This window comes from Crocodylus porosus, unplaced genomic scaffold (genome assembly GCF_001723895.1).
Source record: "Crocodylus porosus isolate Cpor-Errol unplaced genomic scaffold, CroPor_comp1, whole genome shotgun sequence".
Classification (NCBI taxonomy): Eukaryota; Metazoa; Chordata; order Crocodylia; family Crocodylidae; genus Crocodylus; species Crocodylus porosus.
The window spans coordinates 120335663-120363331 of NW_017728931.1; the positions used below are offsets into that span (position 1 = coordinate 120335663).

General features: G+C 37.5%; 2 protein-coding genes across 2 annotated transcripts in view; one reads left to right on the top strand and one right to left on the bottom strand.

Annotated features, from left to right (window-relative positions):
• COG5 (component of oligomeric golgi complex 5) overlaps nt 1-27669 on the top strand; it is a 343620-nt gene that overhangs the window by 40573 nt on the left and 275378 nt on the right. The gene's annotated exons all lie outside the window — the stretch shown is intronic.
• GPR22 (G protein-coupled receptor 22) lies at nt 14473-20782 on the bottom strand. Its single transcript, XM_019543554.1, has 3 exons — nt 20392-20782; nt 18318-19397; nt 14473-16426 (listed from the first exon to the last, which is right to left on the bottom strand). The coding sequence occupies exon 3, from the start codon at nt 16399-16401 to the stop codon at nt 15100-15102; it is 1302 nt and encodes a 433-aa protein (XP_019399099.1). The 5' UTR covers nt 16402-16426; nt 18318-19397; nt 20392-20782; the 3' UTR covers nt 14473-15099.

The window sequence follows — 27669 nt, forward strand, 5'->3', positions numbered from 1 at the left end:
GATGCTCACTGTGCTGTAGAAATACAGACTGAAATCTGGGACTTCAGAAATCATGCAATTTATTTGCTTGTGTTCATGGAGAAGACTTTACTGAGGAAATGGCAACAGAAATGGATTAGAAAAGAACTAGGAAAAAGATGTTATGGGATAGGAAGAGATGAATTTAGCTCTGAAGGATGGTTGACAACACTAGCAGGTAATGGCACCTGTTGTTAAGTCACAGCATGTCTAGTTTGCCTTTAAACTTTGCCATGTCCTATGCTGTCCTGAGACATCAAACACTAGTAGTGCTTACATTGGCAAGTCTCCATGGGTGGTTATGACAGCATTGCCATGTGTCTATTACAGTATCTTGGATGTGCATCAACAGTGGTCTCTGTGATGTGGGACCATTGGAGAAAACATGCAAATAAATATGTGGGATTGTAGGGTGGCCTCATATGAAAGTGTGGGAAAGACTGAAAAGTAGGGGTTGGAAATATTTAAAGAGGAAATGCACTCAAATGAGAAGCGGAGAAAGTGGAGGAGATGAAGGGAAAAGAGGAAAGAGAAACTCTTAACTATTTACTGAAAGTAAAATGATACAAAGTTTAATTTTAAAGGTGGAAGTTTATGAATTTCTTTTGGCAACTGATGCAGTTTAGTGGTTTTATTTACTGACCTTGAATTCAGAAATAAAACTTCTGCCTGTATAATTATGAAATTTTCTTAATACTTTTGAAAGTATCCTTACCTAAGAGACAAACATGATGTGAGATGTGATTGTGAATCCTCTGTTTCTGCTTTGCTGCTAATGAATGCCAGTCTTTACCAGGAAGAATATTGTATCCCAGATGTCATATGAGATTGGATCTTGTTTCCATTTCATCCCCTGATCATTCTAAAACAAAGCCTGAGTTTTAAGTGTTTCTGTGTTTGGCAGCTGGAGACTATATTAACACTGGAGAGTGTCAAAAGATTTGAAAGAACCATTAGTTTAAATAATCCCGTAGGTGTGAATGTCCATGTTTAACCACATGCAAGATTAATAGTACTGTAGGGAATTTTAAAAGTTGCATTCAGCCTGAGCAGTGATTGTAGAATTCAGTTTGGATTTCTATGTATAATCTTTGAGTCTGTAAACAAAATATTTTGAGACTACATAAGCACACTATTAGAGATTTGTGTCATTATAATAGGAATAGATGAGCCTCTATTTTTAATTAATGTAAGAAAGATTTATCTTTGTCAAGAACTAAAGGTACTTTACACATGCTATGATGCTGAAATATTTAACCCACAGCTTTCAGTGTAGATTGTAGGCTTTGTTTGCTCTATGTGGCAAAGGTGAGAGAGAGAGGATAAAATGTTTGGCTTTGTGCAGGAAGGGAAAAGAAAAGGAAATGGATCCTTTCCAGATTGTAGACAGAAAGGAGTCTTAAATCTTTAAAAGTATCTTTTATATTTTTAAGTTACTGAAATACTACAGCAAACAAGTACTAGGCAAAAGTCTAAAAACAAGTCTGCATAGCTCTTACTTCTCATAGACACACATCTGCTGAGAGGTGTGCGTGCATTAGGGAAGAGGGAAGGGTAGGTGACCCTACTTTTTGTATACAGGTGTATTGGTTAGCCCAGTGTTGTGACTCACTGATTTGGAGAGATGACTGATGTTGTCCTCTCAATATACTTCAACAAATATGAAAATGTGTATTGGGTTCACACATTTAGAAAAAGTCCAGTGCAGTAAACTTTTGTATCTACAGCAAAATTTTACTGACGTGAAATAATTATTGCAGGTTTATTTTAGGTCACCAAACTTGATTCAGTGATATTGGAACCAGATGCAGAAGAAGACTGTTCGTGGATGCAGAGGCAGAGACTGTTTTTATATCACATTTTTGTCTAAGAAATGTGTCAATCTTTGTTGAAGAAAATGTTATGGTGACTTTGACGTTTTACCCGACAGAGAGAAAAATAGAGGCAATTCAACCTTTTGATTTAATATTTGATGAAGAATCTGTGAGTTGTCCAAGGGAAACAAGGATTTGCTCATCACAATTTCCTCCCCCTGCATTAATAATAACAAGAGCAAAAGACAATCATTTGATTTACTCACTGAATGTTTGGTCCAAATTATACCTTGTATAGGAACATTCTTCAAGGGAGAGTCATTCCAGGGGGTAGTAGGCAGTGTTTTCTCTCTTGCCCTTCCCAAGGATCAGGAAACAGTACCTTTTGTTTTAGTCACAGTTCCAAAGGATCCCTCTGGCAGAGGCTGCTCTGAGAATGCTGTAACTGAGACTACAGCTTGGCCTCTCCTCTTTGGTCAGTACCACCCTCTTTTGAGCATGGCCTGCTTTGAATCTGATCTATGAATAGACCACCTGTTTGAATTATTTGAGTATTTAAGCCACTGATTTGCAACTGGGATGCCATGAGATAGTTTGAAGGGTGCCACAGGGAGTGAGGAGATAGGCTCAGGCTCATCATAAGAGGAGACAGACACCTTGCTGGGATCACAGTAATGCCACCGGTTGTGAAACCGTTGCAAGACTCGTGATTTCAAAATAACTCTGACTCATGATCTCCAGATCCTATGCTCAGCTCTCTGGATTTTTCCAGCTGGTAAGTATAGGGAAAGGGGCGTGGGGGAGATTGAGGCCGTCATGGTGAGGGAGGGAGTGGGGCAGGAGCAGAGGCAGAGGTGAACAAGGCCTTGGGGCCAGGGCGGGTCATCCAGAGGCATTGGGGTTGGGGTGAGGGAAGGGGCATGGCTCCCTGCAGCAGCGCATGCTGCCAGGGGTGGCTTGGGGGCATGTGCCCCCCACAGGGCAGAGGGAGGCTGCCCGCTGCAGGCTGGGGCTCTGTGCCTTGCTGTCTTACCCCAGGAGCTCAGCTGCGTGATGCCACTGCTACCTGCCCGGCAGGCAGGGGACACAGGGCACATTGGCTGTTGCCTCCTGGCTGCCCAGCAGCAAGAGGCACACTGGAGTTGCGTGGCTGAGCTCCTGGGGCAGCAGCAGCAGGGTACAGAGCCACAACCGTCAGCAGGCAGCCTGCCTCTGCCCCATGGGGGGACATGTCCCCATGCCCCCTCTGGGGGTGTGCACTGCTGTGGGGAGCTGTGTCCCTCCCCGGGGCCCTGTTCGTCCCTGCCCCTGCTCCTGCCCTACTCCCTCCCTCACCGCAGGCACCTTGCTCTCCCCCCCACCCCCATCCTTCTTCCCCCATCCCTTACCAGCTGGTGCTGTCTCTATCAGTGTCTCTGTGTATGTCTCTGGCTGCCCCTCACTCCCAACCCACAGCCTGTCCAGCCCTGCTGCTGCTGCTTCTCACTTCTGACCCACAGTACCCTGCATCCTGCCAAACCATGCAGGGACTGTCCGTGTCCAGGCTCTAAACCTCACACACACACCCAACTCCCACACCTTCACAAATAACCCTCCCAGATGCACATACTTCAAAAATAGCATCTCGTTATTTACCTGCCAATCTCTTGATTTGTTAAAGAGTTTGTTTTATGATTTTTGGCACAGTTGGGTTGGCAGCACTGAGATCATTTGATCTCAGCAGTATTCCTGCCTAGAGCAGGGGGTTGGACTCAATAATCTTTGGGGTCCCTTCCAGCCCTTAATTTCTGTGATTGCCCAGCTTTTAGGAGGTAAATGCAGGCTCATCCCTGCCTGGGTGCTGGTTCTCTTTCCCTCACTCACTTCCCAGCCCCCGTGCTGTGCAAAATGGTAAACATTCGCTTGTCCCTGCCTGGCTGCTTCTCTTCCCTCCAGTTTCTCCTGATCCAGCCTCTGTCTGTGGAGGTATGCAGACTAGTTTTTGAAATGGGGGCCACACAATTCATCATAGTTATGGAGGGGTTCCTGCAGCCTCAAAAGGTGGAAACCACTGATTTAAACAGTTGTGGACTGACATGTTGAGACTTAGTATATGGCAGTATCTAAACAAAGCATTGAAAAGAGCAAGTATGTGGAAGTTTTGGAGGGACAGTGGTGCCATTTTCTGGGTCTGGCTCTAAATGATTTAGTAGATATGGATGGGAAAGAAATAGCTGCTGTGGTCCTTTTCTGTTTGCTGTGCTTTTGTTTCTTCAAGAGGACAGAAAAGATTTCTGGGTTGAAGTGTAAAGTGCTGTCTATATAGGAGGGTGTGATATATGGCATAGAAATTCAGGTAACATCTGAGAAAACAGACTTCTTGGATAACTAAATTCAGAAATCAATGCAATGGAAATCTCAAGAGGAAGTTTGTGGTGAAGGAACTGAGAAAGTAGAAAGTGATTGATTCATGGTTTGGGAAAGAACCTAGGATGCCATTTAACCCAGCTATAATTATAAGTGTGCTAGATACTTGGCACATCAGTTACTGAGGAACTTGCTTCTGCAGGACTACAAGAAGGAAGGGTACAGGGGAAATGCATTTATTGGCATCCTTGTGGTATGAAGCAAGCAGCTACCAAGAGAAATTAAACAATCCAAACAAATCAATCAGTTGTCCTCTATGAGTCAAAGTTCACACTTACCAAAACTGAAAAATCTTTCCTTTCTGAAGACCTACATTTCTGTCCAGAAAAATACCCTAATAAAATACTTCAACATGGAGAACTAGAAGAATTCTTCCAACACCTCCCCCTCAAGGAATATTTCCATGACCAAATGAATCCACTTCCAATAACAACTCATCCTCTGACAACATTGAGGAAAAGATCAACCGCAAAAAATGCCAAACCCATCAGATTGGACACCTCGCACTGGATGAAACTCTAACCTTGACCACTACATTGACCGCTTCAGGGAAAGAATGAACAATGAAATAATCAACAAAATGCGCCACTATAACAGCCTCTTTCTACCAAAGAGAAGGGCCATAGAAACTCGAAGGTCTAACCAGCAAATAGTAATAAAACCAGCAGATAAAGGAGGAGCCATAGTCATCCTAAACCATGGGTGGGCAATTATTTTGGGCAGAGGGCCGATTACTGAGTTTTGGCAAGCCATTGAGGGCCACATGGCGGGCAGCCCAGGGCAGATAAACATTAATTTTCTAAGTTTTTTAAGGGGCCCGTGGGCTAGGTAGAATGGCCTGACGGACTGCATGTCGCCCCGGGCCACATTTTGCCCACCCCTGTCCTAAACCATGAAGACTACATAAAGGAACCCAACAGATAAGTCTTTGACACCACCTACTATAAAGTACAAGAATATCTTACTCCCCTTTTCACCATGAAACTCAAAAATACCATCAAATCACTTCCATCAAAACTACAAGAAAAAACTACAGACCTCGATCCCCCCACTTCCCACCCAAGGGACTTTTTATAAGGCTCTTAAATCCACAAACAAGGGAACCCTGGCAGACCTATCATTTCTAACCATGGCACCCTAACTGAGGAAATACCAGGTTTCATGAAATCAATCCTAAAACTGCTCGTCACCCAAAGAACAAGTTATGTACAAGACGCTACAGACTTTCTGTGGAAACTTACAGACATGAACCACCTTCCCAGCAACATCCTCCTAGCCACCATGGATGTTACCAGCTTATATACCAACACAACATCCCACACCAGGATGGCATCCAAGCCTGCCTTACATATCTACAAGAATAAGATTACAGCTCAGAGTACAGACCCAAAGATATGACTGACCTTATACACTTCATCCTCACACACAACAATTTTACTTTTAATAACCAACACTTCCTCCAGACCATGGGCACAGCTATGGGCACCAAAATGCCCCACAGTATACCAACCTTTTAGTAAGCCACCTAGAAGAAGAATTCCTCAAGGACTGCACCATCAAACCCTTGCTTTACTTAGGATATATCAATGACATCTTTATCATGTGGACTGAAAACCTGCAATCTCTGAGTTCCATTAGAAATACAGCAATCATCATCCCTCCATCCAACTATCTCTTGAATACTCCAGCACCAACATCTCCTTTTTAGACATGATTATCAGTATCCAAAATGGTAAAATACAGACCACGTTATACAAGAAACCCACAGACCAACATACGTTTTGGCACAGAACCAGCAGTCGCCCTAAACACACCAAGAAAGCTGTGATATACAACCAGGCCATCAGATACCATCAAGTTTGCACTGAGGAGAGCACCTGGGATTCCCACCTCACCAATCTTAAAAAGGCTTTCACTCAACAAGGACACTTCTCCAGAGAGAGAGATCACACGTTTGAAAGAACCACCTGGATACCATGTGAAGAATTGCTGCAGTACAGAAGAAAACCCCTGGTGAACAGCACACCGCTGGTTATGATATATCACTCCTCCCTGGAACCCATATAGAAAATCCTCAAACAATTGCAATGCATACCAGAAAGAGACCCTATTCTTAAAGAGATCTTCCCAGAGCCATCCATTCTAGCCTTCAAACAAGCACCGAACCTCGCTAACCTCATCACCAGAAGCAAACTTCCTCAGGCCCAGAACCACACCGAATGGATCCAGACCATGCCATGAGAAGAAAATGGAAAACCTGCCAACACATCTCCACCATCCCCACAATTACTACACCCTACAACAGAGCCATCAGCATCCCTGCATCTTACACCTGCACCTCCAGAAATATAATACATCTCATCCAATGCACCAAATGCCCCGATGGAAAATACATAGGAGAGACTAAACAATAACTGCAAACTGGAATGAATGGACACCGGAAATCTATCAAAGACAGGAATACCCAATTACCTCTGGGGGCACACTTCTCACAAGAAAACCACTCTCTCTCCAATCTCTCAGCTCTAATCCTCAAAGGAAACTTACAAAACACTTCCCAGAGATGAGCCTATGAACTTCACTTCATCAAACTCCTAGATGCAAAAAAAAATCATGGACTAAATATAAATATTGCTAAAAAAAAATAAAAATTTCCAACTATTTAAGTTGGTGTAATAAAACATATCAGATTCACTCAGAGAACCTTGTCTGTCTATGGACTAAATATAGAAATTGGATTTATGACACATTATAACCTGCCTGACATCTGATTCCCCAGGTACCTCTCCACTATTTAATGGCTCCTAGGACTATAACCTTGCAGCAGAGACCTGTGTCTTTTCCCTATAAATCAGCATATACAGTTATTTTAGGCTATGTTCTTAAGAGGATTATGGGAATACATAATAACATTCTGTTGTAATTTCTTAAATTAAAAAAAGTCTGTTCCAATTCTTGTAATTGGGTAGAAAGTTATCGGAAGAGAATCCTGTTCCACCAGTGTTAGTACCCTCACTAACTCCAGTGGCAGTTAGCTGGCTAACTTCAAAACATCTAGTTTAAGATGTAAAGAAAAGGCTGAAAGATGGATCCCAAATATCTAGCCAGTTATTCCCATAGTTAGATGTTGGCAGGGAGCTAGTTGTCTTTTGAAGTTGATCTCTGCCTAAAGTAAAGCATGTGCCAAAGTAATTCCACATGGAATAGAAGTTAATGAGCATTGTGGAACTAATTTTTTTGTTTTCTCAAGTATGAAATGTCTTTTAAAAAAAAAATGAAGCTGTTTTCAGAGGGCAGGTTGTAATTTAACCAATGTGTTTTAAACATATAAATCAAAATTGCAATATAATAATCTCAGAAATTGAAAAAAAATGAAATGACCTTACTCTTGTTCCTTTTTGGGTTTTTTATTGTGTTTTTTTTAATGAAATACAAAAATCAGAAATGTAAATCTTATATATGATCTATATGCATATTTGTAAGCCCCCCCCCTCAACAAAACCTCCTAAATAATAAAGCGGGGTGGGAAGGAGGGAAGAGGAAAGGACAGAAGTAGAAAAAAGAAGCATGTGAGGACTGATATTTTAATTACCAAAGTATTTTGAAAACTCCTTCCAAACTATACAAAACTTTTCAAAGCAGTTAAGTCTGTTAAACATGACTCTCTCCATGGATGCCAGCTGTGCCATCTCATTGTATCAGTTTTCAAACTTAGGAGATGTCCTATTTTTCCAGTGCAGTAATATAATTCTGTGTCATTAATAAGACCCACTGTAAGAGTGCAACCTGAAAAAGATTCAGTTTTAATTCCTTAGGGAAAACCAAGAACACATATATTTGCCAGTGGTATCAATGATGTGTTCAAAACCATGTTAAGTCTAGTGATAATTTCTTTTTTAAAAGAGTTGATTTTAGGATATGACCAAAACATGTAACTGAGTGTTGCCTCAGTGTGTCACATCAACATGTATTTACTGGAAGCATATTTAATCTTTTAAGTTTCAAGGGAGCCCATGCAGATGAAAATGATAATTTGTATAAAATTAAGTCTAAAATCAATTTTTATGTTTGAATATTATGAATTACTTATTTCCACTGGGATTCTGTCATCTGAATACCTAGGTCTTCATTCCACTTTACTCATAAATAGTTGGTATCAGGTTCATTATATGATGTCATATATTTATAGAATGATGGCAAAGAATGTGGAAGAGAAACAGATTTCAAGGATAAAAATAATATATCTGGAGTTTTTTGTCTCGGATCCAAACTCATTTTGTAATACTTGATACAATTGCACATATTGTATTAGTTGTTTTTGGTAGGTCAAATTCATTATGTAACTCAGAAAAGGATTTACTGTATTTACTTGAATCCAAAATGAGTGTTTTTTCTCCCCCACTGAATGTTGGGGGAAGGGTGGGGAAGAGCTTTGTCTTGGATTTGGGTACCGGTCAAGGGCAAGTGGCTCTTGTGACTTTGGCTTTTGCCCTGGAGCCTGAGTCACTTCTTGCTTGGGCCAGGGTTGGGGCTGGAGCTAAGACCACTGCTACTGCCTGAAGTCATCAGCCATGGAATCAGCAGTAGCTTCAGTCACTCCAGCCTAGAGCCAGAAGTGAGGGCCAAGGATTGGGTGGTGTTGCAGATCTTGGAACTGGGCAGTGGCATAAGTATGGGTGTGGATGGTGGTGCAGGTCCTGGGATTGGGCAGGGGGGACAGGCACTGGCAAATGGTATGTGAAGGGCCAGGTGTGAAGATAGGTTCCTTCCACCCCCACGCTCCCACTTGTCTGCTTTACTGCTGCCTTCCCTGCTGCAGCAGTCAGGAGAACAATTTAAGATGACCCCTTAGTAATTAGATTCAATACATGGAAAATTATGACAAATTTTATAGTTTTCCATGTAGAGTGTAATTATTGGAGTGGAACCATCTTAAATTTGAAGTCATCTTAGATTTGAGTAAATATTTGGTAATTTTTCCTAGTAGAAGATCCTGTACATGCACACTACCCTTATCCATCTACTTTCTCCATCAGTTTGTGGAACCCATATTTCAAAAAGGGGTTGCCTCAGAAAGAGGCCTTATGATGTAATGAAGACTGAAACTTAAAGTTTGCAACATTTTTTCCTGCTTATTAGGCTACAAAAAATTGTAGGGATTACAAGGGTTAGAAAGACAGTGATAAATAGGGTTTATGATGGCTGATAATGGAAGGGGAAGCATAAATACCTATTAAATTTCCACTCATAAAACAGGGTTATCATCTTTTATGTTTAAACTCCTAGCTCTGAATTCTGTATTGTAAGCTTTGCAATTTAACGAGACTTGGCTAAACCCACTTTCCCAGAATGCATCTTTTTAAAGATATTTCTGACCTGCCTCATGCATATGAAATGTATAGCTTTTTTTAAAATATTATTTACAGGAATGTAATAGGGATAATACAAGGTTAAATGATTAATCACTTAACTGGTAAGAGAACTGGTTATCACTGGGCTTATTGGTTATCATTTAGTGCAGGTTAGATACAGTTTGCCAGGGAAGTGGGGGAAGGGAAGCCACGCACATGCCCCAGCAGGAAATGGAGAGTGGCAAGGCAGGCGAGAGGGAGGGATGAGGGAGGGGCAAGGGGGTTAGTACCTATAGCCTATGAGGTTAAAGAGGAAAATATCAGGTGGTCTAATGACTCATCAGTTAAGCAATTGGCTGTCAGTTCACAGGAGTTCCTTCCCTTCCCATGCCAGGCTTCATGTGGACTGTGTTATCTGACTGGGCTTGCCACTGCTTCCTCCCCCATGATCGAAGGGTCCCGCGAGTGGCTTCCAGCAGCAGCTGTGTCCAAGCTTCTATGTTATCAGTTAACCATTTTAACTGATATAATTAGAGGAAGTTAAACAAATCATTTTTAAACAATATTTACATTCCTAGAATGTAACAACATAAGATCAAAATTTGTATCAGTCTTGCACTAAATTGAACATCTGGTAACACGGTTTATTGAACCCAAATGTGTATTGCTACATGAGGAATTCAAACTGGAGAAATGGAACAGTATATTGAATTTCATGTTCTTGATGCTCTAAAATTTGCATGGACACTTGCATTAAGAAGTGATTTTTAATTTAGATTTATAATTTAAGACACAATTTTTTGAGGTACAATATACCTCTTTCTATAAATAAACTAACCTGTAGTACCAACAAACACATACACCATGGCAAATCTGATTGTGTTTTTATTATTTGTCTTTGAAATATGCTGTGATTCCCATGATTTTTTAAATAAATTTTGTGCCAGCTACTTCTCTGGAGTAATCTGTAGAGACTATATAGAAACCACATAACATAAAGCAAGATCTTAAAATTGTTTTTATCGGGTCTTTTTGCATTTTCTCCTTTTAAGTTATTGGTATTTTCCAACAGTAAATTTCAATTGACAGCTGTTAGCAGAATGGATTTTTTTCCCCCTTTTACTTTCATTGAACAGGGGTTGTATCGAACTTTTGTAGTTGCATTCAGCTCTTATTTTGAAATTCTCATGCATGTTGTAAGTTGTTTCTCTGCAGATATTTGTAGTTACTAGGGTGCCAGTTCATTGCTGTTGATGATAATATCCTACCACATACACCTGGCCCTTTCTTTTTCATTATGTATTTATCTTGGATATTTGGAAGTCGGGAAAAAATATTGTAACCATAATCTGAGCAAGGTTGTACATTCATTCATCAGATATGATGGAATTCCTTTTCCCCCCTCCCATCCTCCCTCACTATCTGAGCACTGTTTCTGATGCAAAAAATACAACAGATTGTGAGAGAGCTTGGTGCAATTGAAAGCAAAAACTGGCCTAATATAGCTGTGGGAATAACATTCTTACAAAAGAGAGGGGGAGTTATACAGCTGTGGTGCTTAGTGGCTGCTAGCAATGACTGCTAAAATTAAACAACAAAAGGATGACTTACTCAATTTCACAAGTGTTTAGAGGTCAAGTATAAAACTCTTAACACTGCTTATGCCTCTGCTAATTGTGTATGTGGGTTAGAGGGTCTTGACCTGGCCTTTTGTCTTGAGGTGAAATTAATCCTTGGATCTGTTCTAATAGACACTAGCTTTCATAGTTGCTCTTCTGCCTTTCCCATCATTCTGACTTGTTTCATATTTTTTTTCAAGACAAAATAAATGACTGTTTCCAGTGGTTTTCAGTATTTGAATTGGAACTGTGCTCTATAAAATTTTAAAGGAGCAGGTTGTAGGTCTGGGGTCAGATTCTCCTCTCTCCCTTGGATAATTCCACATCATTCAATGGATTTTATATTAGTGCATGTGACTGGGGAGTCAAGCTTATAGACCTTGTATTGGCTTAAAATATTTGTAGGCAAGAAAATCACTTAGTGCTGTACCATTTTTCTGATGAACTAAGTGGAAAGAAACCAAGATTTTGGGTGATTTTTGTAGCTTAATATAGAGTGTGTTTACTTTTGTATTTGATTTGGTTTCCAAAAACTATAATTTTTTTAAAGAAACAAAAGATTTGGTTTTTATTAAAACAATTTGAGAGCATGAGAGAATGGGAGTTAGAGGCAAAAAATGTTCAGAGAAAACAGTTATTTACCTGAGGACATTCAACCATTCAACAGTTCTGCTACCTAGCAAATGCATTTTGTTCAAAAAATGCATCAATGTGTGAAACATGCATTACCTAACAGAGCAAAAAAGCTCTTCCAGGTACTGTATATATTTTACTGTCTATGCTAAATCTTGAATAGCCTCCCCCCCCTTGCCATACATGCCTGACAGAGCACAGTAACTCTTTCTTTCCAGCTGGCACATATGCTTACTATATGCAAAAAATAACTATTTAAAAACCATGTACCCACAACATGAGCTAATTTTTCACATTTGAATAAGTTAAAGTAATTAAAATAAATTAGACCATTTGAAATCCAACTCTCTTGCTAAACTAATATTGAATTCCTGTTTTTCTAATCCGCTTTTACTGTTGCAAATTGGGATGAGCTGCATTAAAGTTAAATGAATGAATGCAACTCAGCTAATCATTTAAGAATCTAAGACTATGTATAAAAACTCCCCCTCACAACCCTAAATTCCCTTGGAAACTGAATGGTGTTACCTCTTGTTCCCCTGCACATGGTTCAGCACAGAGGTATAGATTTAATGAGGATGGAATGATAGGAAGAGATTTAATGCTGAACAAAAGGGTGGAAATAATAGTTTCTTGATTCCTTAAAATGATTTTTAGCTCAACTGATTTGAGTGTGGTGCTGATAGTATCAGGCTTGCAGGTTTGAGCCCTATGAAGGCCACAAGTTCTTTTCTGCTTCTGGCAGAGAGGGTTGGACTAGATGACCACTCCAGGTCCCTTCCAGCCCTACTTCTCTGCAATTTTATGATTCTGTGATTTTTCTTTCAGAAGATCAGAAATTGAATCCTTTGATTCATTTCTTTTAAGCAAGGGTTTTAAAAAAAGGCATTTTAAAATATTCTTAAAATTTTCTGTTACTGTAAAGGTATGAATGTAATCTGAACATTGGAGTCTGTTGATTGGATAAAAGTTAGGATTTTCTTTAACATTTTAGGTGATTCTTAAATAATAACTTAGGGGAAACTTGGCTTTTGTTTCAACCCAGTGCAGCCAGAGCTGTCCTGACTAGTTAGACCAAGGCTATGTAAATAATATTTGAATAAATAAATGCAATATAGCTAAGTGACTTTTTACCTGAGTTTTATCTGTTTTAAGTGGTTGGTCTCTGTGGAGTAGGAAGCCAGAGATAACTGTTTGGTTGTCTCTGTTGTGGTTCATGACCTGAATCAGGATTCAGATGCAGGAAGTTTTGCAGTGAAATAGGTGTACAAATGATGCTTGTAGCAGTAGAAAATATGATTTGATAGAATAATAATTAGGTAGGGAACAGTCTTGAATTTCTTTAAAACTACAGTTTTAATGATTTTCAGATTCCTTCAGGTGTCTGAATACATTCATTGGCATGTTTTACTTTTTAGGATAGAAGAAAAAACACAGTATTTCAATAGAAGAAAACTCTTATGCTAAAAAGGTGTAGTTTGAGTTTCATGCATGGAACTTGTTTTAACATTAATTATTGAGAATTCTCTTATTATTTTAATGGTGGCTGTTCATGCACCTTAGGTGGAAATGTTATGGTTACAGAAACAAAATATATTTTCTTAATACATGTCTTAAATGATTTGTTATAATTTTTTAGTGGTAATCAACCCAAAGGAAAGACCATTTGTATTCTTTCTTACAAATTCATGGTTTCAGGACTGGGAATACTAAATACCTTTCAACTTAATGGTTAACACAATACCTTTAATGCTTTTATCTGGTGACATTATTAAGTCTTATGTCAGTGTATTGGTTCTTCACAGTGGGTATAAGCCAAGGAGATGCTTGAAAGATGCATGGACAAGTGGTTGGGAAGAAAAGTACAAATGACTCACGACTGTCAAGATCTAGGAATATAATCCTATATAGGTATAGGGAAATGTCTTTTTGACTTCGTATCTGCCAAGATGATTACGTGATCAGGATTGGACAACAATACTAAATTCAGAATACTATAGAGATTAAGGAGAAGAGGTAGTTTAGTTGTGGTGCTTGAGCGCATATACAAAAGAGTCCCATAATGATCACATTGTGGAAGTCCGGCTAACATATCAGTGCAGGCTTAAAATCTTGTACTTTATACCAATTAGTTTACGTTTTTGACGGTAAAGCTTAAACCACTTAGAGTCAGACCTTATTCTACTTACAGAGCATCCAAGTACAAGTCTGTGAAAGTTGCTGAAAATGTATCAGTGCATCTGTTTTTGTAGTATACCATCATTTTACCTAAAAAGGCAGCTAGAGAGAAGGACCCATCCCATTTTTTGTATTGGCAGTTTTTCAGAGACTTAGGTAGTTTGAATAGGACAACACTCAGGTGCCTAGGTCAACTTATGCACCTAATAGATGAAGTGTAGAATCTGTTATCTGGAATCTTGCCATTTTTCTGCATTTTACTATTATTTTTCTATGCGCCCCCCCCATAATGCTCTTCTCTTCATTAGAAAAGTTGTAGGTGTAGGATTATTCTCAAAAATATGTGGAAACCATGTGTGATTGCTTTTGAAAAGAAATTAAGTTCTGAATGCACAAGAACTTTATTTTCCATTTAAAATCCTCTTCAGTGTCTGAACTAACTTGATTTTTAAAAAATATTTCCTCTATTGCCAAAATTAGCTAGTTTGGAACCCTTTTTAAATGAAAGATGCGGCGTGAGTAATTTTAATGGCATACCCAAAGTCACCAAATTCTAGATGAATTTCCAAATTAATAGGTCATCTAAATATAAAGTCCAAAAGCTCACAAGGTTCCAGTGGCACATAGCTGCAGGCCATTCCTGATGAACATAGCCTATGGATTAGGTCTGAAAAAATGGTATCACTCAAGTTATTAAACTTACAAACTGTTAGAAAATGAAGTATTTCTAGTGTGGACTGCTTATTTTAAATTTTTGTTTTTTATACTTACAGAGAGACTCGGACATACAAATCTTTGTTTTTAAAAGAGTACACAGCTTTAAGGCTATTTATTTTCTAAAAAATATGACTTAACAAGAATATCTTTTTAACAGATATACACATGATGTTATTCTAACAAACTGCCATGCAACATATATCTTAAGTAATGAATAAATTGACTATACATGGCCTCCTCTATTTAACATGTATACTGAAAATTTACAGTGTAGCCAATACTTTAAAAAGTTTCCCTTATTTGGCAGTATTTTCTACAATTTGTTCATGTATTTCTCTTGGGTGATTGGGTGAATACAGAAATCTAGTCAGTGACAACCTGAGGTACTAAACATTTCTGCCTTACTTCGTTGTCTTCAAAAGTAATCTTTTTGTTCCTTTTAGGCTCTATCCATGAGTTGTGTATTACAGCGTTATTCGGCATGGGATCTGCTTCCACTATTGAAACGACTCGTTTTTTCATTTTACTTTTCAGGACCTTCTGAAATTTTTGTCTAGTGAATGCATAAAGTAGAGGGTGAAATATCGTTGTTCCATAGGCCATAACTAGAAAACATAATCTTAACTTTACCAAAAGGTCACTTGGGCCCAAACATAAAATTGTAGTGTTTAAAACAGAAATTGGTGTCCAGCAGAGAAGAAATGTTGAAATAATCAAGAGGGACATTCTGAAGACTCTCTTTTGCCTTTCCCGTCGTTCACGGTGTCGCTTTACAGCTCGTCGTAGGGCGATTATTACTGAAACTGAAGTCCTTACACCAAAGACTACATTTCTTCCTCCGCTGCTTTGTGACACATCAGTAGTCTCATGTTGTGTGGTCAAAGAAATAGTTTTTTTCTTTCTAGCTTTTTTCTTTTGCCCTGTTGTAAATCTTGTGCCAATTCGAATATTAAGAGCCTGGAGTATTTTGGTGTATGTAATTAGCATTACTATAACAGTGAAGAAAAAGATTGGAATCTGAACTAGAAGGTGGTAGTACATTCCCAGTTCTGTGTGGTATTCGTTTGCGCTGACACACAAAAGCGTCTTATTTTCCCATGTACTTGCACTTTGAAGACTGAAAAAATTGACTTCAATGAAAGGGATAAGGAAGGAGAAAAGAGAGACAATCCATATTGACGTCATTAATATCACAGCCCTTCCCATTGTCAGTATTCGATTTGCAGGTTTTACGGAGATATCATACCGGTCCAAAGTGATAGCAAAAACGTTGATTGCAGTCGAAACACTTGCAAAGGACACACAAGCCTCATGGAAGCAGCAGATTAGAGCAGTGTTACTCTCCAGTGAGAGCAGAAGGATAACTATAGTTAGAGGAATACATCCCACACAAATTATTACATCAAGTACATGAAGGTTCATTGTAATAATGTTACTGACAGAATTGATTAAGTTGGATTTCATACAGTAAAGTACCAGCACAGTGAGGTTGCTGCCAAGTCCCAACACAATTTCTAACATCAGAAATCCAGTGAGAGAAACTTGAAAGCTTAATGGGTATGATAGTGGTTGGTACATATTGGTGTTGATGTCATCAATGGCATCTCGAACTGTAATGTTAGATTCAGACTGCATGTTGACTTCCAGAATGGGGGAGAAACACATTCTTTAGTTGCAGTTGGCTTTTGTCCTAAAAGGTGAAATAACATATACAATTCTTTGATTTTGACACTTTTCATCATTTTAGATAAATATAGAAAAACAAGCATTTTATTCTTATCAAACTGAGATTTATTGTATAATTATATCCATGCTTTGGATTGTATTCAGAAATCTGAGCATCTAAAAGAACAGACCACTTTTAAAGGAGAACATGATTTGTTTAAAAAATGTTTTTAAATCCATTTACAAAGACAAGTGTTTCTTTATGATGACGTGGTGCTTACAAAAGACCCATTTGTGGAATAAGTTGTATTTGTGCATTATCTTCACATTGGGTCAAAAGCCATTTTAGGAGAACATTCTTGTGTGTTAAAAAAATTAGTACCCAATATAAACTTAGTCAGAGGGGGAAATGGAAAGGAGTTACTTTTGAATAATAAAAATATCACTTAAAAGTTCTTTTATAGACTTCTCTACCTCTTTTTTTGAAAACTTCTCTTGTAAAAATCTCATGGACAAACATTTGCAATTCTTAAATTCATTTAGATTGTATAGTACTCACAGGGACTTATACATTAAACTTTCTGTTTCTAAATTGTGTATATTATTGCCATGAGAGTTGCTGTGTAACTCAACTGTAAAACAAAGATTAATAGTTTAAGTGTAACCAAATAGACTTTTAGAACACTGCATTTCCATATTCTGGTTTCAAAATTAATTTCAGGAAATAGATTATTTATTTCAAAAGTACAGTATTTCATATTATTTCACCACTGATTTATGTATTTGAGCATAACAGGAATATTTAATCATAATATATTATCATATTTGTCATAAAGGTTTTTTCATGATGGAATTTGTGGGGTTGTATATTCTTTTTAAGACGCAATGAAAGTTTATCTCCTTCTCTAAAGTAGTGAGGCTCATAGAAGTAGCATTTATTACTGATTTGAGAATTTGTGATGGCCACACCCTCTATGGTTTACAAATGCCAATAGTTGAAATGTTTAGTATCTGCATAGGATGCCTGCCATAGTACTGTTTATCTTACTTGCTCATAAAACTGGTTTTGGTCTATAGCAAGATGAATGAATAGAATAAATTGAGCAAGTCTTGGATTGTTTTCCTTTTGGTCACGATACTTTACGATATCTTCTGATACCTTTGAGTACTTTTCAGAATTCGTAAGGAATAAATTTGATATGAGGATTAATTTAAATTCAGGCCTTCATTTATTAATGCAATAAAAGTGGATGGGCTTAAGGAGAATAAAAATGTGTTGCCTTTTTGATGCAAATATGAATTAAGTACACTATAGATATAATATGCAAATAAATGTGGTACCTACAATCCTGAGAAGCCACAATAATGCTGTACTATCAATGACTTTTTTATAATGAAGGTTCTTGTTGTGTTTCAACAATTATTCTCTGTGTCACTTTTAAAGTAACAAATATGAACGAGAGTATTAGTCTCAGCTGTAAAAGAAAGCAAGAAATATTTCAAAACTTTAATTTCCACGTAATGCAACCTCAAGCCTTAAAAAGACTACAGCTTCCTCTGTGTATGTGGTCTTTAACTCTGAATGTATTTTGGAAACCAATTCAAATGCATTACTTAATAAATTGAATTCTCTTGAACTGGTAGAAGCCAAAGAAGATTAGAAGCAGTTCTTTTAGATCAAATGCTGATCTTAACTCTAAGAGTAAGTTTAAATGAAATCTTGTGAAAATGGAAAATGTTCAATGTGCCAGATCTTACTAACAGATAGATTAAATTAAACATCAGGTCTTTGTCACATCAGTTTAACTTGCAGTTAAACATCAAGATAGGAAGATAATAACATATCTCCTCCATACAGTGCTCTGTTCCCTTGTAAATGTTAAACAGAGGTTGGGTGCATGCAGCTTCTGACCTACCTGTTTTCTGTTGCCTCAAGGGCCTTTCAGCTCACTGTAGCAGCTTGTCATATATTGATACATGGTGTCACTGACAGATTTTTTTTTATGTGAATTTTCACTTGGCAACCAAGTAGTAGCTGTGCTCTATTTCATGCCTTACCAGAATCCTTTTCCCTTTTGTTTTTTTTCCTTTCTTTTTGTTTCCAGCACTTCAGCAGCAATATTTGTTGATTACACAAAAGGATTTAATTGCACGTAATATTTCTGTGTACCAGTGCATGTCATTTGTTGGGATTCTTTTTGTTCTCCTTTTTAAAGAGATCTTCTTTTAAGTTATGCTAATTTCCTTCTGTCTTTGCATCTTATGGCAGCATACTTTTATTTTCCAGGATAAATAAAAATAAAAATAGAGAGAGCTGATTTTTGGCTCCAAAAATGTACGTAGCATCCTTTATTTAGTCACACATTCATTTCTATAGTACTCCTTTTCTTTGCTTTAGAGTGCTGGCTTTGTCGCATAAATTGCTCTACATTGTAAAATCCAGTTTATGTGCTTTGATAGAAGCTGTAAGTTATTTAAATTGGTTTATATTCATTAAAGGAGAATACATAATTGATCATAACATTCAGAGAAAAATATGCATTGGTCATTATGGCAAATAAGTAACTTAACGAGGAGTGTAGGGAAAGGTTGGTTAAAGCCTTGCTTGGCTTGCTGGTGAAGTATGAACAGTCTCCGTTTGGGAAGTCATGTTTCATTGTTTCTTCATGAATCAGTAGTTTCCACAATTTCTGTTTTAAATTATAAATCCATTTTTAATAAATGCTCCTCATTTTGTTTAAGAATAAACCACTGTATTCTTCTTTTCATGAAAATCTTAGCAGATGGCTAGTCTTCATTATATACATCGTTGAAGTGTCACACACTTAAGTGGTAATATAACTCTGTTCCATGTTTTGGGCTTTTTTAAAGTCCTTTATGTCTTTCTTAAGAACATGTAAGTACATCCTGCAGCTCGTAGATCATACAGCTAGAACGATGCCCCATCAATTGCATTCTTCATATTGTCAGTAGTAAAATTGAATAGGGTGCTTGCCCTTGTGAAGAAAAAGAAAAGGTTAGGGCTTTTTGTAGTATTTTTTAAAATTAAGTTATACAAGAATATATTTTATATAGTATCACTTAGTTTAATCAACGTGTAAATCAGAAAAGATCTGTAAAATTGGCTCCTGCAGAAAATGTAGAAAATCAGAATATTTTCATTATTTCCAAATAAAATATTTCACTCTTGTTATCTTTTTCTTAAAACTAAATGCATTGAACACATTATGTATTCTTCAGATATTAAGGATGTAGGTACAAGCCAGATATTTAAGCAAAATATTACTGGGCAAAATCAGAGTAAAAGAAAAACAAATGAAGCTAGTAAATGTTATTTTACAGGTCATCTGAGTAACTAGTTTGCACATACTATGCGTGCTCTTCTCTTCAATAGATTCATGGAAAATACAGCTTGTTTAATTTAAATGTTGAATTTCCATCCTTTGAATAAATGATATATGAATAAACTTTCTATTGGGTGAAATATTTAAATACAGTATAATTGTATATATTATAAACAATGTGAAGGTAATACAAAATGCTAGTGCAGAAATAAAGATTTTTTTCCTCCCATTAGCAAGTCGGGCATTAGTCATATAACCCAACCTTAATAAAGCAATAAATATATAACCAGTTGCAGACTGTGATCCTTCAAGGAATATTTAAATATATTTGCAATATATTTAACTGTCAATATTTGGAAATAGTGCTGAGAAAAAAATCTGCATTAAGGATTTTTAGCAGCACTGTAGTAGTTTAAACTGTACAGACTTTGTATACTGTGAACAAAACATACTCTTTATATCCCACAATACATCTTCACAAAATACTATTTTTCAAGAATGTTACATTTTTATGGAAAATATGGTATTTAAATTACATTGTCCACTTTGAAGATAAAATCTCTCAAAGTTGAATGGGCTTTTTCCATGAACATTTTTTTGTTAAACACTGCTTATACTCTACCCCATAGTAAGGAATATATCTTACCTCCACTAAGGATTTGATAAATTCTTGATGCAGGTGAAGCAGTTCCAGTTTGGAGAGATTCATTTTTTTCACTTATTAGCAGAATACAAGGGAAAAAGGGTCATAAGCATTTCTTCAAGAAATGACCTTAATGAAAATTTGTACCTATGCTCTGCCATTGTTTCAGAATACTGCTAATGTATACAGCATCTAGTGCTGCTTAAGAGGCTGCTGCAGTCTCCCATTCTTCCTACTGTAGAATCAATAAGCATCTGAAAATACATAATGAAAGTAATTTAACATACTGAAGGCTTCTTGTCTCCAGAGACGGCGTTTAGATTCAGCCTTTTTAAAAAGGAACAGCAATGCTTCTCGGAGGAAAGCTTGCTATGGGCAGCTTTTGCAGAATGACAGCCTACCTTGTCGCTTCTCTTCACTGCAGAGAGATGCAGTGCATTCACTAATTTTGATTGGTCAGTGATGTTGGGCTTAAACTGTGCTTCATATATGGATTTTTTTTTCTGATTTATATAAGGATTCTTTTATGAAAAGACTAAATTTACAAATGATTTGTGTATATTTCTAGAATACATTTAGCATATGTGAGTTTTATTTTTTTTACCATTTCACTCTTTACTTTGAACAGTATACCACATGACAGACAACTAGTGAAAATTAGATGAAATGTATACTACATTAAAAACCTCTGGCAATTTATATTCAAGTGTGTCTTTACCATTAGCCTGTTTCAGAGCATTTCTTTATTCTTAAGTTTACCTACCTCTGATGCAAAACTGCTGCATCTTTTCTGTGAGCCATACTGAATTTCAACCAGCATGTGCCTATGCACGTTGTCATTAGGGTCTTATTCTACATACATTCTATTCAGGATAAGTAGATAACCTGTAAATACAATGAAAATTTCAGTTATTTTAATAGACTGTTCACATCCCTTATTTAGAAATGGTAGGTATTAATCCAGTTGAGTTCCTTATCTGTAGAGAATGACTTTTCTAGACCCCATCACTCTGTTCAGTACATGTGCAGTTATTTGGCTTGATAACATAATTTTAGGGAAAACTAACTTGCTTATATTTGTTTATTTTTGTGACTAATTTTTCTAGGGATACCATATGTTATTTTGTGAGTATATCTTTTGTCTCTTGTATTTTGTTCCTGACCTTGAGTTTCTGGGGATTTAGATTTATGCATTCTTCACTTCTTAAATGTTTCCTTTTGTAATGCATTTCCTGTTCTATACCTCCAGTACAGACAATGTTGCATGCATCATGATAACAAGGCGGAACAACAATTTTGCTTATTATTTTAAGTATTAGTCCAATTTTTTAAATTTATTTTTGAAAGTGAACTAGATACGCAACTGAAAATACTATTCAATATAATCTCTTGATAACACAAATAATTTAGGAATCTGTGAATCTCAAATGATGTATTGTTGACACTGTTCCATTTCTAAAAATATATTGTAGGGTGCTGTATGTTTATAGATGTAATTCTTGGAAAAATTTGGAAAACTATCAAGTGTTCATAGGTTCATTAAAAAACATGGTTGGAAAGCAACCTGCTTATCCTCTAGTCCAACTCCTTCTTTAAGGGAAAATCATTTCTGTTTAAACCATCTAAAGCAGCAGTCGGTAATGTTTTCTGGCGGCTGGCTAAAATAAATCGGCCTGGGTCCAAGGCTGGCACTAGGGCCTGGCTGTCACTTTACCCCATTGCCATTGCCCCGCTGCAATGCAGTGCGGGCAAGGCACATGACTGCATGGGTGTAGCCCCCACTCCATGGGCTGGATCCAGCCCAGGAACTGTAGGTTGCCAACCCCAGAACTACATATAAACATTCAAAAAGCCTGAGGCAGACTCAACCTAAGTTGAACAGTTTTCTGTAAGCGGCATAGTTAAATCAGTAGTGAACAGAACACACGTTTGCACTTTGGTTGTGGGGGGAGGTGCAGATTTTAGACCGAGTTCAACCATTTTTTTAAGCCAGTCTACATGTGCTGGATTTCTGTTGTATTCTAGGTATAGACCAGTTTTGAGTGCCAAACTTCTGTTCTGTTATGAATATAGACCAGTTTCTGATCATATATACTGGTAAAATTGTAATGTCTGTACTTGGCCCTTATGTACCATACCAGATACCAGCACAGCTTGCTTTATCAGCCCAAATGGATCTGAACTCCCAATCCCCAGTTTAAAAGGTAACATGGGCCTAAGACTGTATTATTCAGTTATAATCAAAGCAAAAACAAATACAGCTTTGTTGGAACGTGCATTAATTGTGTATATCACATATATAAAAAACACGACAAACTAGGCAAAATAATCAAAAGGTGTTGTTTCTTTATTTCTGTTGTCATTAGAATTAAATCTCTTTCAGATTCATAAAACAAAATATAGTCTTCTTGAGCATCTTGAAGTGCACCCAGTGTTTCACTGAAAGTTATTCCACACTATTTAATATTTTTATCAGGAGTTAAAAACAGTCATCAGGATTGTGAAATAGGAGCTACATTAAAAGGAGCAGCTAACACAGCAGAATTGCAAAATAAAGGCTAGCTTGATTAGTTGAGTGTCAAGACCATTAAAAAGAGAGAGAGGGTAATTGATGACACTTGTGGAGTAAAAAATTTAGAAGGAATTAGGTAAATTACAATGAGTCATCGGGTCATATGGTACTCTCACTACCGCCTGAATAGAAATGCTACTGCCAGTGCCAGGCAGTTTGTTTTAAACTTTGAGTCAACTAGGAATCAAAAAGGGGTGGTGGGGGAAGGGGACTGACTGCACAACTGCACTCTCCCACTATCTGCCCCTGAAAGGCTATGTCCTATTATGATAAATCATAGTTATTGTAGTAGCAGCTTTATCAAATTAGCAGTTTTGGTGATAGTTTTGTAAAATCATGGTAGTGTGTTTCATATGCATATAAAATGCAGTTATTTTGCAGGTAATTCAGATGCATCTATTCAATTTCATTTCAGATTAGCATTAATGTTATCTATTTATTTTGATATCGTGTAGGCCAATTTTGCAATTTTGTAATATTCAAATGGCCATCTGTGTGGGAGTTATAGTTAGCTTACACCTTTCCTTGCACAAGATTTTTCAGAAAACTCTTAGGTAAAGGTCATAGTGGTAGGTGCTAACTGGCATCCAGAGATTCTGAGCAGCAGCATCTGTGAAGGCAGAACAGCTCCTTTGCCTTCTCTGACACTTCACCACAAGTTCTGGACCACCAGTCCTCTTGCTATGGTTTTTGACAAGAGCAGATTCTAGAGATGTTTTTAGTCTGTTTTTATCGAAGCCCAGACTGTGCTGAGGAGCTGATACGGGCTTGAATACCTGAATTCCCATAGCGATAGCTATTCTGGCTTTCCCCAGGAGAAGTTGAATAAAAGCATAGGGTTATTGCATTAGTTTTAGCTGAAGGCTAGAATGAAACAACAATGAAAGAATGAACAAAGGCTAAGATTTTGGATGGTGTTGGAGGTAGAAGCAACAGGATCTGGGTGTTGCTTGGATATCTAGGCCAAAGAGGAGGGAGGAGTTGGATATAATTTCCAGGTAAAGGGCCTGAAAGACAGTGGAATGACAGTAGCATGTATGGTAATTTGGGATTGGAGCTGTAAAGGGAGCTTGGGAGGTACAGTGAGTTCAGTTTGGTCATACCAACCTTAAATGTCTAGAGAGGTATTCAAGAGAAGATTCAGTACTATATAGCAATCTACTGCTGCTCAAGCGTTACTGCAAAATAAAGTGGTATTAGATCTCTGCTGTCCATGTAAAGGTCCAAACCCTGCTCGTGACCCAAGCAGAATTCAATAATAGATAGTTATATTACAAAAAAGTATGCTAAAATGCTTAGGGTTGGAAATCAAGCACTCATGAATGTACACAAGGGTCTACATTAAGGTGCTTAAATTTGGCATTTCTTCACTATTAAGTGCTTGTTCTTTTAATACTTGTTAAACATATATGTTTTATGTAGCTTTGCCATGAACCCTCTCATTTTTCTTCTGTCTGTATGAAACAACTTCTCAAGCTTTTTCATTTTAGTAAAGGATTAACATGACTCTTTACTTCCATTGTCCTCTAGATCTTTTCTGTTTCTGCAAATCTTCTCTGAGGTAGATTGAGCAAAGTTGGAACTTTGTATGTAATGTGTGGATGAATGTGTGACTTACAGAATGCATTAGGATATCTTCAGTAGTATTGTATTCTCCGTTTCTTAAGATGGTCAGTATTTTTGTAGTTTATTGAATGGCTGGTTTTCAGCAAAATGCATAAAAGGGGCAATACTTTCAATATCACCTCATTCCCTTTTTGAAAATAGTTAGGGACTTAAATCTCAGTGGTTTTCAACAGGCAGTGTCTTGCTGCCTAAACGTCTTTAACAATGGCACCATTTGAAAACGTTATTTGAGAGTTCTTTTTTTTCTTTTTTTTTTTGCATGATGCATTGCAACAGCATCAGGCTACATATATACCCTGAATTGTTCTAGATTGTACTACCTTGACCTTATTTTCATTAGGAAACATGATGATAAATTTTTATCTCTAGGTCCTCTTGATGATTCTTCCCTGATTATACTAATGTTACTGTTCACAATACATTATTTTTTTTGGTCGGCATATCCATGTTTATTTCCCCCTTTTAAATCATCTATAGACCTCTCCCCTGCCCCATACACACACACATAAGCGTGAAGGGGCTGTATGTATGTGCATGTAATATTAATATATATATGTATACATTCATCACGTTCATCAGTGTAGTATCAAAAATGGGTCTCCTAATGTTTAAGTAGTCAAGAGCTTTGGCTTTATCATTTTTTCTCCAGGTTTTATCACTCTTCTCAGTTACTTTAAAGGAAAGCTTTGCAAGAAATGGCATTTGTGATTCAGTAGATGGCAGTTATCAGATTTTCCTTGGAGCACAGCAACTGCGAGAGATGAATAGGTCAACAGTCTGGCTAATAGTTTGTTTTATTTTTTTCAAATTCACTCTTGGCGTTCCTAACTCCTAATTTTTATTTTTTTCCTATTTTGTTCTGTATATGCAGGGATGTGTATTTTTTTTTGAAGTTCTAACCATCTTCATAGTTTGAGACATAAGGTGAACATTAACATAGTAATTTGGGTAAAGAAGAAATTTCATTTCATTCCAGAAATAATTACATTATGGAGAAGTTTAAGTTTTTTCTTGTTTAACAAGATACCATATTAGCCAGACTGTTGACCTCTTCATTTATTGCAGTTGCTGGACTGGTAACTGTCACCTACTGAATCACAAAAGCTACTTCTTGCAAAGTTTCCCTTTAAGCTAACTGAGATCCTGCGCCATTGCATAGTATTAATTAGCCTGGCATTCTGGGAGAAGAATGATGAAACCAAAGCTCTTAACTACTCAAACATTAAGAGATCCCCTTTTTATACAGAAGTGCTGAGTTTAGTCTGGCTGTCTAGCCAGATCATGCCTACCTAGCTAGATCATGATTTAGGTAAATTTTAGCTTGAATATTTATAATTTTTCTGTAATTCAGTCCCTTTTCATAATTGTACTTGGAGAACTTGGTCATATCTTTTTTAAAACTGTTTTGAATGAAGCTGGCACAGTATGACTTGCACGTTCTTCCACTGAAGTGGCTGCATTCAATAGTGGATAAAGCATCCTTCTAAAATGTCATGATTAGTGCTATATAGATGCAAATGATTATTGGGCTGTCTTTTAGTGCTCATTATAGACTTTTTGGGGATTCATTAAATCAGCTTCTTCCTTTAAAAAATACAAAGTTACTGTAAAACATGAAATTTAATTTGTCTGCTATAATTTTTTTTAGCTTTGCGTACTTTGGCTGTTACTGGTCAGTTTCCACTCTCATCAAGAATTCTGTAATACTGACTTAGAACCATAGAACCAGAAGGACTTGTAAGATCATCAAGTCCAGTCCCCTGCCACAGGCAGGAAGTTATTGGGCTTAGATGAGCTTGACAGGGTGCCTGTCCGGCCTCATCCTGAACACCTCCAAGGACAGTGACTGCACCACCTCTGCTGGGATTGTGTTCCAGATTCTGGTGATGCTTACAGAGAAAGTTTTTCCTTGTATCCAACCTGAATTTACCCTCTATTAATTTATCCCCATTGGTCTTTGTCCTCCCTTGAGGTGCCTTCCTGACTAGTTGCTCTCCTAGTTCTTGATGCTCCCCTCTGACATACTTACAGGCAGCTATCGAGACACCTCTCAGCCTTCTTTTCCTCAGGCTGAACAGGCCCAGTTCTCAGAGTCTCTCCTCATAGGGCCTGCCCTCGGTGCCCTTAACCAAATGGATTTGTACCCTCTTGAGCTTATCCATGTCCTTCTTGAAGTGCGGTGCCCAGACTTGATGACTGTAAATTAATTACTGTGAATTTTAATGCTAAATGGCTTGGAGCTCTGGATGGTGGATGGCAGTAATTATATATCTAAATAAAAATAAAAAGTTGATGTGCTTTTAGCTCAAATCCTAGGGACTTTTGATGGTAATATTGAGCTCTTCTGATGCTGTGAAGCCAGCATTGCACAGCTTTTAATATTTAGGTTTGTTGCTAAATGATACGTGCAGGAACCCAAGAAATTCTCTTCCTGTTCTTTTCCATAAAACTAAGACAGTTTTAGTAATTGCCATTAGACACCATTAGCATTCCTCATCCCGTAAGTGGTTATGAGGAAACTTCGTAACTTAAATCTGTTTCAAGTTGGAAGCTGTACTTAGGTGTACATGACTCAGTTCTCAATAGGAAGTCTCCTCCTTCAGGTTTCCTCTCAGGAATAAAAATAAAAGTATTTCAGGGTGTATGCTTTTCCTCAGTTAAGAGAAAATGTTCCTGTATACCAACCAGTAGTTCCAACAGTAATAGGTAAGATCAGGAAAGACAAAGGACTTGTGGTCTTAATTATCACCACCTACAGATAATGGGCCGGATTATGATAATCTTATTCACACAGGGTAGTGATTTACTTCCCAGTTTGTCCATTGCTTTCAGACAGCAGGTGCTAGTCAGTGCAAGTAAGGGCTCTGACAAACATTACAGAGCCCTCCGACTTCTGTTTGTGAGTTTTACACAACAGAACATGAATGACAATGTGTTCCTGCTGGGGGTGGGTCTGCTGCAGAAATGGCAAATGTCCCCCAGATAAATTGCTGTTTGAAATACCAACTTTCTGGCTCAAAACCTGTTCCATGACGGATTTAATATCTGGGCAGGTCTCTGTGACCTTCAGAGTGCCATAGAGA

What these genes read in the sequence shown, in the direction of transcription:
- GPR22 (XM_019543554.1), bottom strand. Translation starts at nt 16,401, where the DNA reads ATGTGTTTCTCCCCCATTCTGGAAGTCAACATGCAGTCTGAATCTAAC.